General features: G+C 40.6%; 1 protein-coding gene across 1 annotated transcript in view; it reads left to right on the forward strand.

The window, feature by feature from the left end:
• sh3rf1 (SH3 domain containing ring finger 1) overlaps window positions 1-14,217 on the forward strand; it is a 92,813-nt gene extending 78,596 nt beyond the window's left edge. Inside the window, exons 8-10 of the mRNA XM_029459482.1 lie at window positions 2,141-2,445; window positions 9,421-9,794; window positions 10,125-14,217. Of these exons, the coding sequence (XP_029315342.1) occupies window positions 2,141-2,445; window positions 9,421-9,794; window positions 10,125-10,293 (848 nt within the window). The 3' untranslated portion in view covers window positions 10,294-14,217. The remainder of the gene's footprint in view (window positions 1-2,140; window positions 2,446-9,420; window positions 9,795-10,124) is intronic.
• Window positions 14,218-15,400: the final 1,183 nt, after the last annotated feature.

Here is a 15,400-nt window from a genome sequence, read left to right on the forward strand (position 1 = left end):
CGTCAATGTTGTTAGTGAAAAGAAATCAGGGCGACAGAGAGTTGCGTGCGTGAATGGCCAAATGAATGCGTAGGTTGAGATGCATTCAAATACAGCACATGGCCAAAAGTTTGTGGATCACAGGGTTTAAAAAGGCAAACACACTCACAACTACTGGACATGTTGAGTGTCCTGTTCACCTAATCTTGTGATGCATTTATTTCAGACACTTTTGCTTTTATAAGATAGGAGAGACAATAGAAACAGAGGGGAAAGAGGTGAAGGGTGATGTGCAACTCATACCTGGGACATTGCAATTATATTGTGCCATAAAACTACTGTAGGCCCCCAGGACAGCCCTTATGTGTTTTTGTACTTTTTATTTATTAACTCATTATATATATATATATATATATATATATATATATATATATATATGAATAAAACAAAACAAAGAACATACCTTAGCGTCTTAAATCCGAAAGCAAGTGAGGAAAAAACAAACTAATAACGATACTAAGAAGTTGAAAACAAATTTTAATTCATATAAATAATAAAACATATATAAAACATACTTCATCAAGGGAATGACAAAACAATAAAAACAGAACGGAAAAACAACCAACACGACGGCCCGAACCTACAAGTCTTTTGACTGTTTACAAAGACACACAGACTGGAGATGACACTCTACACAGAGCGATCCCAGAAGGAAGGTGTATTCTTGCTGTGAGGTGACAATAGTAACCCCAACGCCATCATCGCAAGCATCAAAATATATATATGAACACCTATGATAATGTTGTTGGAAGGGAATATCATGCACCCATCTTTCCTCTGCGTTATACGAACCCACTGAATCATCACTGAACACAAGCCAGAATCGCTACAGGAACAAACTGTAACTCACAGTAGAATAATTCAGCACAATTGCAGTGTTAAGACACTCAAACATAAAAAGTGTGCACACGCAGTCAGCACACGAGACAAAGACATCACTAAGAGCTCTGATCGCGCAGTGGTACTGTTGGTGCCTGCACACGCACACAGCAACGCACACACACCTATGTCTGTACAAGGTCTCGATCATACCAGCCTTGTTCTCCACTCAGAGTCTATTCATCTCCCCAGAACCCTTTCTCTCTTTCTCTTTGTATGTTGTCTTTCTCCCTCTGAGAAAATAATAGTGAGCGTTTCTTTGGGAGGCTGACGAGTACACACTGTGAGAAGACTGCCAAGAATAACACACACATACACACACATTTGCTCTCCCACGCACATACACACACAAGTGAACACACAGAGTTCCCAAACACACAGCTGAATGACATCACTGTGCTTTTTGTTTTATGGAGGCGTAATGACAGAGCTTCATTCCTCTCTCTGTCCACCTCTCTCCTTTTCTCCCTCTGTTTCTCTCTCTCACTCTCACATACACACAAACAGACACACATCTGGTCTCCATTACAAAATAAAGTATGTGCATAGTTTTAGCGCTTAGTGGTTTTATCACATGACCAGCGAGCCTCTCTATGGATTTCTGCTTAAGTACTGCAGTGTAGAAGAGCAGGTGGCGAGCGTGTGTGTGTGTGTGTGTGTGTGTGTGTGTGTGTGTGTGTGTGTGTGTACTTTTATCCTCATGAGCACCAAATGCCCTCACATAAATTGAAGGCTCCAAAACTCAGGACATCTCAGCCAGTTTTTTTTTGTTTTTATTTCTACAAGGGTTTCGGTTCTGAATGCAGGGCCTCGAGTTAAGCTTAGATGACTCACAGTATGTTACATACATTCACATTTTTCACAAGAGGGTTTGAATTTGTGAAGCTCATCCTCTCAGATTGGCCTGTTCTCCCAGTGTTTGTGGGTTTCATTCAATTCAGTCAATTGAAGACTCCACACTTTTAATAAGTAATTCATAGATAATGAATTTAGCATGACTTTAGTGGAATAGGCATGTTAAAAAAAATGTTGAGGACAAATACAAAGAAAAGATTTGTCTGTTCGGTCAAAGGGGTTAACTTGTGGAATAGTTGTGACAAAGAATGTGTAATTCAACACATTCCAAAACATTGGCCTGTCTCCTTTCAGGACTAAAGATGACTGCACACATTAAAACTTTCTCACAGTTATAATAACACACATGTATTTGTGTCTGTTTTAGTCCACAGTCCTCCCGCAGGAAGCCCAGAGCGCCCCACGGTGGCCCTCTCCCCCCTGCGTCCTCAGAGTTCCTCCCCCTCACGATGCACCGGCCAATCGGGTCGTCCTCACTCCATGGTGTCTCCGGGACCCAGCTTGGGGCCCTCACCCCTCTCTTCCCCTGCATCGAGGCCCCTCCTCCCCCTCTCCTCACCTCTCTCCTGCCTCACGCCTCCCAACGTGTCAGCGGTGCTCCTCAACGGGGACCCAGCCAGTCCCATGCAGGCGCCATCGCCGGGCCCCTCCCACGCCCCCAAACCAGAGAAGGTGAGCCTTATCCTCACGAACAACCGCAAAAGCACATTTTAGCTGAGAGTCCATTATCATTGGCTTGTTTTAAGATATTCATTTTGTACACAAGTTCAACAGTCATGCTGTGAGAAATCCTCTGTGGAAAAAGATTGTGACGCAGTCGCCTCAAATAACCACATTTGCATAGACAAGATTTAATGTGTTTTGAGAAGTGAGAGCAACCAGCACTTTTTCTCTAATAGAATAATTGGATGTCTTGCTTCTACAATGTCATTTCTATTATGTTCACCTCATGCATAATCAAAAGCTGAATGCAGTAACATCACACATGTTTTCCACAATTATAGGACATCAAGACAGATTGTGTTAAACAGGTTCCCCAAAAATTCAAATCACAAGGTGGTCTGCTTTGTCATAAAATAGGTATTTTTTATACCGATTGGTTCAACATGCTTTAATGAATGTTTAATTTAATTGGAATAAGAGCACAGCCACAGGGATGCAAGTAACATCATCGTTTATTCTTATTATCATCAGTTTAAAGAACATTGTAAAAAACAGCCATTACAGTTTTCTGAAGGCCAACCTGATGTCTTCAAAATCTTTATTTTCTCTGAACAAAACTCCAAAACCCAGAAGGTATTGATCGAGTACCACATAGAAAAACAACAACTCCTTCAAACGGAGACGCTACAACCAGGGAACGTTTGGTATTGTTGCTTAAAACATGATTTAAGCAATTGATCAATTTTCACGATTGTTGTAGGATTAATTGTATGTCAATCAAACTAATTGATTGATCGAGTAATTGTTTCAGCTCTTAATCTGACAAAAATTGAAAATAAAATACCACTTCCTTTGATTCTAGACATTTTAGTCATCCTGAAAAATGAAACTCACCACACATGTTTTAATTACCTTTAATGGCACGTCAGGTAAAAAGAAAGTTCTGAAGTTATTTCTATGTGTGTGTGTGTGTGTGTGTGTGTGTGTGTGTGTGTGTGTGTGTGTGTGTGTGTGTGTGTGTGTGTGTGTGTGTGTGTGTGTAATGCCAGTAGTCCTCTCCTATGTGTCATTCACCCAGCTGGCACAAATGCTGAATGCCATCCTGTATGTTGTGATATCTGCGGTGTTAGAGCTGGGGATGTTAAATCGGGCAGCGCTGACAGTGAAGGATGGCACCGAAAGCTTGCATCTGTCTCAGCTCCATTTGTTTCACTGTTGGCTCCACTGTCTGGGACAGCTAATCTATGGCTAGCTGACAAACAGCTCATTGACTATGGAACAGCAGGAAGCGGCCTTGTTTACATCGTCACACTCAAAGATGGCTTGAAACAGATTCAGGACTATTACTCATACGCTGAAATATATCTCATAAAAGTTGGAACAAGGTATTTAAAGTGCTCAATTTGTCATTCTGTTATTACATTATGCCTCCATCTTATCACAAGTACAAAACATATTTTTGTGTTATTCCTAAATGAAATGTCTGCCTGAAAAAATGATTCCAGTTTGTTTAGGAATTCTTTTTCTCAGCTGTCTATAAATCCTAAGTGGCGACCTGGCTCACCCAACAACCTCTGAATATGGATTTGGCCAGTTGTAGCATCCCGTTATGATTTAAATGCCGTCTCGGAAGCTTTTACGCCCGGACAAGATTTAGATTCTTGAGGAAAAACAGAATATTTCTAAATGTTTAGGCAGGGTAGCTCAATAGATCACATTTAAAGATACTGAGTATTGGCACAAATGTCAGTCTCAGTTGCCAAAATATTATATCATCATAATATCCCTTTAAGAAATGTTCATCCTGACTGTCGTTCACAGCGCTTACCTTTTGTCGTGTGAGCTTGGCAGAGCAGAAACATCAGGTTTGAAGTCAGAGTGGCGACGAGGCCACACAGAGTCTGTTACAAAGGAAATGATGAAGCATGATAACTGTCTGGCCGACATAGTATAATCTCTGTTTGTCACACTGTCTAAAGCACTGCCAGCATTACAGACACATATCACGTTGGACATTGAGATGTTTTTGTAGACTTTTCTGCACATCCAGTGCAGCTGACAGCTGATAGGCTGTCAGAAGTGCCTGCAGGATTTCAGAAGGCCCAGAAATAAGTCTGGAAATGTCTTGTATATTCAAGAGTATATAAGGCTTTAAGCTTAGATAACAACAATTACATCAAGCTAAATATGATGTGGAGTTACTGTAGTATTATCCATTGTTTTTCCTTTCACCTAATTTACCTCAAAGCATTTAAAGAGTGTTGAGCATGGGTGAGTAAATTACATTGTTGTATGTGAGTCTATAGCCTATTTGCAATGAAAGAAAACAACAATAAATTGAATTTATATACATACCAGGAACAAAAATAAGGAAATAAAACACTTCAGGCTCAGGTGAGTTTCAGCATCCTGCTGCTGTGCTGCAGAGCAAGGCACTCCTTCAGTGCCAAATTAGATTTAAATAGTGTGACGGATTAAATGGTGAGTGTTTGCTGCCACCTGGTGGTTCGTTTTGGAACAAAAGCAGCAGTTTGACTTGCTCACGTGCACACACACAGGCAAGCACAGACACTCGCAGCGGAAGATTAAGCCTTTAAGCCTGCAGATGAAAGAGCAGAGGGAGTAATTATTCACTTTTTCTGCTGCTTTCAGTCCCACCTTCCTCCTTCCCTTTCTCTCAATACATCCCTCTGTTCTCGCTGTCCTCCCCACTATTTTCTTTTCTCTACACATTTTCTCTCTCCTCTTTCTTTCTGTCCTCCCCTCTACCTATTCTCCTATCTCCAAGTCCCTCATCTTCCACAACTTTCTCCCTCTGTATCTCACCATTTCCTCCTCCCTTCTCTTCGAATGTATTGTACACTCCATCTTCTGTTTTGTGTCCCAAAATTGAAATTCAAACAAGCTTTATTTGTATGACAGGAAGGAAAGAGGTGGAACATTTAATGTGTGCACTGCAGTGAGCATCATTGGATTTATGTAAAAGTAATTTATTTTTTGAGGAGGAAAAGTTCAACACAGAGCCTATACAATCCTAATCCTGTGAGAAATAATCAAGTCTTGGTGTTTGGGGAAATGCATAATATCTCCAAAGGTTGGAGTGCAAGAGCCAGGCGTGCTGGTGGTTTGCTATAGTGGATCTGCTGAGTCAAAGTGTTTATACAGCCTCTCTTGCTTCGTAAGCACATTTCGTTGCTGCTCCCTTTACATAGTAACACTCGTCATTAGGACCATGAATTGTTATTGAATTCTTTTTAATTATTTGTTTTTGTGTCACATATACCAATAATTTGGTAACAGTGTACTGTGTCTGTGTAGGTTGTTGATATTCAGTTTGTTTCGTGGATCACTCTTTGGGTTGGACATTTTTTCTTCCAAATTGCAAAAAAAAAAAGTCCTGAACTCAACAGCTTGGCCTTTGTGTTTGTTTTTAAAGTTTAGATTGTGAAGTTAGTCCTGATATTGCTGCCATAAAAGACCTTTCTTATTCCACAGTGATTCATAGTGGCTGAAGTGTGAGTGTCTATGACTTCAATTAAGTTTCTAAATGAAGTTATTGGATAACCAGAGTGCTGCTGGACCATTAATTGTTTAGTTGATCCACAAAATAAATAACAAGTAATCATTTGTCATTTATTAAAGAAAAATACAAAGTCATTGCTGCTTTAAGACTCACACATATGCTGCTCTTCTCTCTTTTATATCATTGTAAATGTAATATTTTTAGATTTTTGTAATGTTAGTTACACAAAACAAACTATTTTGCAACCTTTGACTTGATCTTGAATTTATGATGGCCGTTTTCATAATGAAATGATTGATCAAAAAATAATAATTGGTTTAATGGTTTGTTAGTTGCGGCCCAAAACTAAAGTCGGGTGATTGCTTTGATTGAATCTGAGGTCTGGCTTGTTCTCTGACAGATTATTACTTTGATCATCTCCATGTTTTCTATTACTAACAACTTTTTACAGCAGTCATGAAGCTCAGGCAGGTTTGCTTTAAGCCTGGTTCAGTAGTTGACTGTATTAAGAAGCCATCTGCAATTTGGTGTGACAGCTGGGCGGGAAAAAATAAGCGATAATAAAAAAAAGATATACATATGAAATAGAAAAAGAAGTGGCATTTGTAATGTGATTAATAGTCACCATTTATCCCAAAAATATTCTCTCATGCAACATCTTTAATAACTGATATTTGGAGAAATCATTCAGTGCTCCCATGTGACGACGAGAGAGAAGTCATTAACAATTACTGATCAATATTTACACTTTCAATCTGAGAACTGTGATTCACACACAGAAAACCGGTGAAAGCTGAGAGCTCACACACACAGAAACACCAGAACCTGACAACAGAAAGTGAAAATGAACTTGGCTCTGACATTACCTCTTATATAGATGTGATGTGTTAGACTGAAACTGGATATGATGATGAGTTTTCAGATCTTAGTGCTTGGTTTATTTTTATTATTTAACTGTGTGTTCGGGACTTTACAGAACCGGTTCACACTGAATTATAATGGGTTTCTGCCCGTGTCATGTGCATCCTCTGCTTTTGCTGCCGCTGTTTCTGTGATGGCACTTTGGTACTTGCCTTTACGATTATATCTAAGAATGTGGAGCCAATTCAACGTACCGTTCAGTTTCAATTACATGCAAGTTGCCTGACCAGCGATTCATGCAGTGTGGTCCGCAGCACACAAGCACAGCTGTTGGTCACCGCTCCAGTATTTTGGTCTTTGTCCCACTGACGAATTAGACATATTAGTCTGCTCCATCATCAGCAACACTGACAGACACAGGCACATTTATCAACACATTTTTTTTTAAACATTGACAAGGTGTACGGTGTGGTAAAACACAAAAAGGTCTTCTCTGCACATGGTCTGCATATTCTGTCCTTACTGCTCCTGAGACACGTTGATCATGTCTGCCATGTTTGCAGTAGTTTGGATGTCATTAAGTTAGGAAGGCATAAAAAGATGACATATTGACTTGATTGATTGAAGTCGACTAAGATCAAAACGACGGATAATCGACTAACAGAGGGCAGCCCTGCAAATGTCGCCTTTAAATGTTGCATATTTTTAAACAACTCTCTACAGCCCGATATCAGAAATCACACATTTGCCTCAAGGGGCTTTAAAGTATGTTTCTTGAAAGCAGAGAGATTCATTTGTTTTTCTCTTGTTCTATATTAAACTTGAGGAGGCTGAAGGTCAACAGGTCACACGCTTACTCTTTACGTTCTGTCCTTCACTCTCTCTGTTGCTCTACTGGCTCTATTTTATCCTTTTTTTTTTTTACTATATTAAGTTTAAGTTTTCTAATATTGTGAATACTGAGTTTTCCATTTGTTTCTTAGCCTTCGTGTTTGCAACTCTATGCCGTTGCCATGACAACTGTCCATCACAGCATTGAAAAGACAGCGTTGGATGGAAAACGAATGTAAGAAAAATGTAAAAGATGCTTGATACAGGAGCAGATGGCTGAGGCAGAGGCAGAGCTGATATGGAGGCGTCATGCATCTACAATCTAAAAACAACGTAGTTATGCTCAGGCATGTTCAGTATTGATCCACGTTGTCATGACGGAGACTGCAAATCAGGCCAAGCAGCGAAAAACACAAAGCTGTTTTGTCCTCCTGGTATCACACCGAGTCTCATTGAATGGACTTTGTTGTAAAGCCGTTTCATAATCAAGCGTGAATGAGGCAGGAATGGAAAAACGTGACTCTGCCTTCATAGGTGCTATTAAGAAACGCTCTATAATCAATAGAGCTTTCATAAGACCACCGCAGTGATGCACATGTATTCAGCTTGAAGGATCGTTAGCTGACCGCTTTGCTGTTCAAAATACGCATTGTGACTGAGCGGGCTTCATGGACATTATCTTAGTAAGCATACTTCTCTAGGTTATTAAAGTAATAACTACTCCCATCCCCATTGTTGCCTTCTTTCTGAGCCATGAGTGAAGATCAAAAGGTAAAAAGACAGAAAGATCAAGCTGCCTTCCTTTATTTGGATGTGATGAAACAAAATAAATACAATCTAAATCTAAAAGATGTAAAATACCTGTTTCAAAACTATTTGCCTGTAATTCACAAATCCAGCAACAATAGTAACCGACACAGTAATTTAGTTTTTTGGTTTCCTATGACAGAAAATGAGCTCTGTAGTCTAAGCCTTACAATAAAATGATGAACAAAATCCACTCAAGTTTACTAACTAACATGTTTTATCTTGTGTGTTTCATGCATACACAAACAGAAATGTAAAAACAACAACTTGTGGTTTTACAGGAAGTTAACCTGTAATCACACTGAGACGCTGTACAGAAGCACTGTGAGGATGAATAAATGTTTGTCAACACGTACCTACAGCATGTTACTTCCTCTAAAGTCTGTATGTTAAGTTAAGTTAATCATTTCCTGGCTCAAGCTCTACATTTAGCGTACAGACATAAGAGTGGTATATTCCTATCGCAAGGTCAGTTTTTTTACAACATTGTGCAGCAGGTCAGGGGGGTAATTGTAAAATGTGCAGGGACATGTCCTCAGTGTCTTTCCAACATAAGCGGCATAAACAAAGACATTTAATGTCTCAGTCATTTAGAATTCCTGAGTCTTTGTCCTATTTGAATTTTGAAAGAAGAAACAGCTGTCTGCCCTCTGATGAAAACAAATGTTCATTTAATACCAGTTTTATTCCTTCTGTCAGATGGGGTCAACGGGAAAATATTCTTCTAATTGTTTCATAAATGTGTTTTTTGATTAATGTCTAAGGAGTACATTTGTGCTCTGTGTTTAGTTTTTCTTCATTCTGTAGAGGTATTGTTTACACAGACAGTATTTTCATTACCGTCGTGTCACTTTTCCAGATAGACTTTATGAAACCTGTGTTCCTGTATATATCTCACCTTATCCCTCTCTCTCTCTCCATCTCCTCGCTCATCTCCCCATCCTATGCATGCCCGTTCTCAGAAGGAGAGGAAAGCAGGGGGTTTACTAAAGCTCTTGTCGGGGGCGGCAGCCAAGAAGAAACCTCGCTCACCTCCCTCCTCCCCGCCCACCCAAGACCCCTCATTGGCTGGCCATGGCGGCGTGGCTACCGACCCCACCCACCATCCTCACCACCATCACCACCACGGCCGCTCAGGTTCCTGTCCGATGGCGTCACATGGGCGAGCCGGCTCCTGTCCAATCGAGAGTGAGATGGGAGGGGCCATCGGGCTGGAGCCTCTGCACAGGAAGTCCGGTTCACTTGACACTAACTTCCCCATGTCGCCCCCGGCAACACGGGCCGTCAATGCTCTGATGGTCCTCCGGCCTGAACCCAAACCCCTATCCAGAGAAAGGTGGGCACACACACCAAAAGTATAATAATCTCTCATAATAATGCTAATAAATCATCTTCACTTGGACGCCACAAATGTCTTTCAACAGTTCCTCTCTGAGGGGTTTGTCAAACATACTAATGAAGTGAGCGAGGTTCTGATTCCCGGAATCAATTAAACATATTAACGGGTCCCAGAGAATCCCAGGGTCGATATTTCCTTTTACCCATAATTCCCGCTGCTGTCTATACTTGGGAACATGCTGATACTCTCCACTCATACCTGCACTGATGATGTGTTGTTGCCCACAGCAGCAGTTGTGTGTGATTTAACTGTCTCTGTGTGCGGCAGGTATCGTGTGGTGGTGCCCTACCCGCCCCAGAGCGAGGCGGAGATCGAGCTACGGGAAGGGGACGTGGTGTTTGTCCACAAGAAGAGGGAGGACGGCTGGTACAAAGGCACCCTGCAGAGGACAGGGAAGACCGGCCTGTTTCCCAGCAGCTTCGTCGAGAGCTTCTGAACTGGAGGAAGTGGACAAAAGAACAAAATGCTGCTCCTGTTTCTGAGTTGCAAAACACACACACACACACACACACACACACACACACACACACACACACACACACACACACACACACACACACACACACACAAACACAGCTACATACAAACACAAAGGATGGACTGACATTGGTTTCCAAGAATTACACTTTTGGATTAAAGACGGACACTGCAAAAAGAAACTTGCACTTTATTTATATAGCACTTATCTTAACAAAGTGCTTCACAACAAGAGAAACTACAATTTTAACAAAATACAATATAGATGAATAAATTACATTTGTAATGAAATTCACACAGAAATAAAAAGTTTTCTTTTAAAAGAATGTTTTGAGGAGAGGTTAAAAAAAACTGTGATAGATTTAGCAAACATCATCCCAGCATCCCAGAACAAGAAGCTCTGAAATAATCAAATTAAAAGCTATTGAATACTGGCACAAAACATCATTAATAGTGATTGCATTCAGAAACCCATATCGGTCCAACTAATTCACACGCGCGCACACACACACACACACACACACACACACACACACATACAGGAAAGCTAGCCCCGGCTTCAACCAGCCACACAGGAAGCAGGGCAGCTTGGATCAGAGAGGCTCCGTCGGACTCGTCATCTGGACCCGTGATGTTGACTACTGAAGGCACACAGACTCAAAGAGCACAGAAAGACAAACCCTGCCTCCCAGTTCTCCTCCTTGGCATCGTCCACCAGCAAACACTAGCACAAAGAGCATTAGCTCTGCTTTCCACTGAGACCTCAGAACTTGAATTTGGGTGCTTTCTATGTTTGAAAAATGCAGATTTATCAGCAGGTGATGAAGGAAGTGTGTGAGCCTACAGTCCAGGATCATTGTAAGCACATCTCTGTGTCTAGTTTGTGACAACAAGCACATGTGTTTCTTACCAACCCAATATATGTTATTAACAATGCATGTAGCATTATTAAGTTTTTTCTTTATATATATGTTGAAATAGATGTTTGTGTTGTCCCAAACTAGTCATGCTGTGATGATCTGTCACAAGGTGCAAAAAGTAAAATATGAATTAGGGGGTTCATTCTACTATTTATATATCTTACATAAATTTATACAGCAATTTTTTTAATTTAAATGTGTCCTTTATAGAAGCCCCACAACCCGGCTGAACTGAATAAACTGGCTTGCTGAATGTAGGAATAAACAAAAACATTACGCCAAAACTCTTTAAAGACGTTTTTAATCCTTTATGTGGGATTATAGAGACAAAGAATGCACTTGGTAATATGTAATACAACCAATATATATATATATATATATATATATACAGTATTTTACACACATTAGGCATTTCTGTTGCTATTGGTCACATCCTCTTTCTGTATTTAAGCACAAACCTCTTTGGCAGGACACAAATCTGAATCTACCCTTTTTAGTTTGAAATGTAAAAACTCCTAAACAACCCAACAAAGAACATAGTTACTAATGCTGAGATCAGAACTACAGTACATTCTTTCTAACAGTAATTCCTCTTCCTCAGCCTTTCCTTGAATTTCTGTCTGACTGCAGCACTGTTGTGTGTGTGGATTCGATGCTCACGGAAGAATGTACGGTCGAGGGGGAAAACACCTGAAGTCAGAAGGCAGGGACGCAGGACTCTCATAACACAACTGCCAACCTTTGACAACAACTTTTCCTCCGATCTCGTCAAACGTCTAACGAGTATTTTTGTACGGCTTCAGTGAGTGTACAGTCAGTCTGCTTTGTGAATTTCTACGTTCTGAGTGTGGATCCAGGCTTGTCTAGTTTACATCCAGCCACAACCAACCATCTACCTTGTTTCCCTGTTTCTGCAGATAGAAGCACAGCGAAACTCAGAGCTTGACTCGCTAACTGCGTGTGTGTGTGTGTGTGTGTGTGTGTGTGTGTGTGTGTGCGTGCGCGTGTCACCCAGAGAATAATACTGGCCATGTATCAATGAAAGAACATAGTTAATGAATAGTTTCCCTCACCTGCTGTTTTTTTTATAAACTGGGCCATAATGAAGCACAAACAACTAGTGGCACACAGGTGAGGCTTGCTGATTGGCTGAGCACACACATGTCTAACTGGGTCAGAACCAGGTAAGAGTCTGTCATTGGCTAAGCACACTTGACTTCTTGGTGAACTGCCTTCATGTCATATTGGAAAGACAATAAATACAAACTTCTACTTTTTGCATTGCATCAATGAAAAGTTTCACAGAGTCAACAAAACGCTTCAGCGTCAAAACAGTTTGGAAACTTCTGTCATTTCTTATTCCCATATGGTGTGAATAAACACCCAGACATTGCTACAAGCTCTCACACATTTACAGAAAACAAGCACAACCCAAAAATGATATTGCAGACAAACAATTCTGACTGAACTCTGCAGTTCAATGCCACAAGTCTTTTTTCTTACCAGCCTTTTTCCCAGATTATTGCTCCAAAAATGTTGTTGCAATTATTTTCCTTTTTTTTTGTCCATGTAAATCTTTTCTGCGTAATAAGTTAAATTGAATTTGTATCTTATTCAAATTGTTTTAATGTGTTCATGTTCACCTTGAACTTGAAGTGGATGTGGCAAAAGCACAAGCAGTTTTTATTTTTGTATTTATTGTTTTTAGATTGTGGTAAAAAAGAACTCGATCCTGATCTTAAACTGTGAACGAGAGTGAACAAAATCGTGGAAGAGGAGTAAAAGTGATTACAGCATGGTCTGCAATCATCTTCTGGCTGCTAGCAGTGCATTATGGGTAATCCTGTGAGTCTGGAGCAACAGATGAAACCAAAAACACTCTGCAATTTAGATTTAGATTGTTTTCTTAGTCAGAAACTCAGACACACACACACACACACACACACACGCACACACACTTAGTAAAAGACTAGGGCTAGTCTGTCAGTTTGATTCTTTTTGTTTAATTGAACAATTCTAGCATATTTCACAAGTGTGCCGGACTTTGATTTGTCCGACAGAAGTTATTCGAAGAATCAATACAGAAATATCTGCATTGGACTTTAAAAGCTGTCAGTCAAAATCCTTGTGCCTACAAATGCCAACAAACACTAAGTATTTATATCAGGCAGACCAACCCATCTTTTGTCTCTTCCTCATTTTCTTGTTCTAGTAAAATAATGTTTTTCTCGCAGCTCTGCTTTGTTTGACTCAATGACAAAAAACCAGCAGATCCCAGAACAGCTCTGCACAAACCCTGAGCAAGTTTTCCCCTATCTGTTTGTATGCCTGCTGAAGGACTCTCATTTCTACCGAGTCAAACTCAAGCACAAGTCCTCATTTGTGTCAGAGACCAACGGCTCTCGGAGGTCTTATTTTGTTTTCACGAGGTTGATGCTGTGAGGAGGAGAAGAGTTTACAACTGTCAAAACATCAGGAATACAAACCACAGTGGTCACTTTACATAGAATATCTTAAACCGCTGGTTTCACAAATGTTTCCATGTCGTTTGTGTTTTATTAACGTGATGTAAGCTTGTCTTTCGCCTCAAGCTTCCTGGTTGTAAATACCACTTGCGAACTTGTTGTAATTTCTATTGGACATGAACACAAAACAAAACATTGCACATACATTTTTTTTATTGGACTTGTTATTAAATTACTGTGCACTTCCTGTTTTTGTCCTTCCAGGAAGCCTGAGCGCTCAACCTGCCATCTTGAATTAGATGTCGGCCATATTTGTTCCTATGGATACTTGTGTGTGTATGTGTATGTGTGTGTGCGTGTGCGCACGAGGGGGGGGGGCCTCTGTATGTAGCTCTTTGCATAAAAAAGGAACTTTATGAAAAAGTTTGGTGCGGCGTGGACGTCCACGCCTCATCAAGATTAAGTTGGGTTCAAAACAGTGGTACAGCGAGGGAAACAGAAAAAAAAAATAAAGTATATATATTATTCTATATTGTGCAGAATATTTATAGGCCTTTTGTGCCATTGAAGTCATGCTCTGCGCTGGCCATGCAGCGCTCTCTACCATGTGATCATTATACATCGTCTTGTACCGATGACCCGTGGTTGATTTGATTGTTTTTTCATGTCAAGTGCATTTTTCGCAATAAATGCCTTTGTTTTAAAACAGATTTCTGTGTCTTCTTGTGCATCTGCTTGCAGCTTTCTAATTGAGATAACACAGGCAGTGATAGGAAACAATACACATTTGTGCACTCTGATGCATAACAAACACATTACCTGTAGAGCCCATTAGGATTTTACAGTTGCCCTTTGGAGGATTAATCCCGAGAATCATATTATATCCTGCTCTAATTATAATTATCTGCACTCACAATGTGCTCATTATGAGCTTATGAAGCCTTATGAGCAACACTCCGGGTACGGCGGTCTGACAGTGTTTTATCGTCATTATCATGACAGACATGCTAGTAAAGGATGTTTAGAAATAAAGCTGACACTTTCTCTATTTTCTCCCCCCTTTCTCTCCTCTCTTTCTCTCCTCTCTTCTCTTCCTCTGTCTCTCCTCTCTTCTCTTCCTCTGTCTCTCGTGTTCTCAAGCCAACACTGGCGTGGACGAGGTGTGTAATTGGTAATTTCAGTTTGTCGCCACCACTCCCCTTAAATGACAACCTCATCTCTCCAGCAGCCGGGCCTGTCTCCAATGATCACCTCCATTTGCATTTAGAGTGACTAGCGAAAGGTGACAAGAGAATGTGTGTGAGTGTCTGTGTGTGTGAGTGCAGGGGTATGACAGCTATCTTGGGTGTAAGTGCACACAGGAAAACTTGACACTAACACATAAACTCAAACTTCTATATTTAAGGCGAGCAGGAGGCAGACAGCACATTTTTTGATTTTGTAGATTTTTGCAGAGATCGTGTCAAAAACTCAGGCGAGAAAAAAAAAAAAGGAGAAATCCCTTTCCCGTCCAGAAAGCAGCTAAAGTCTGTACACACATACACACGCACACACTTCTCTTCTTCTTTTGCTTTGTTGAAATGTTCTCTGGGCGTCCTCTTCACAACCTATACCAGCGAGGTGCTGCAGGCCCCTGCAGAGAATCGATCAGCATTACTCTGCTTTACACCAGACCTGTCTG

The sequence above is a fragment of the Cottoperca gobio genome, chromosome 21 (genome assembly GCF_900634415.1).
Source record: "Cottoperca gobio chromosome 21, fCotGob3.1, whole genome shotgun sequence".
NCBI classification, from domain to species: domain Eukaryota; kingdom Metazoa; phylum Chordata; class Actinopteri; order Perciformes; family Bovichtidae; genus Cottoperca; species Cottoperca gobio.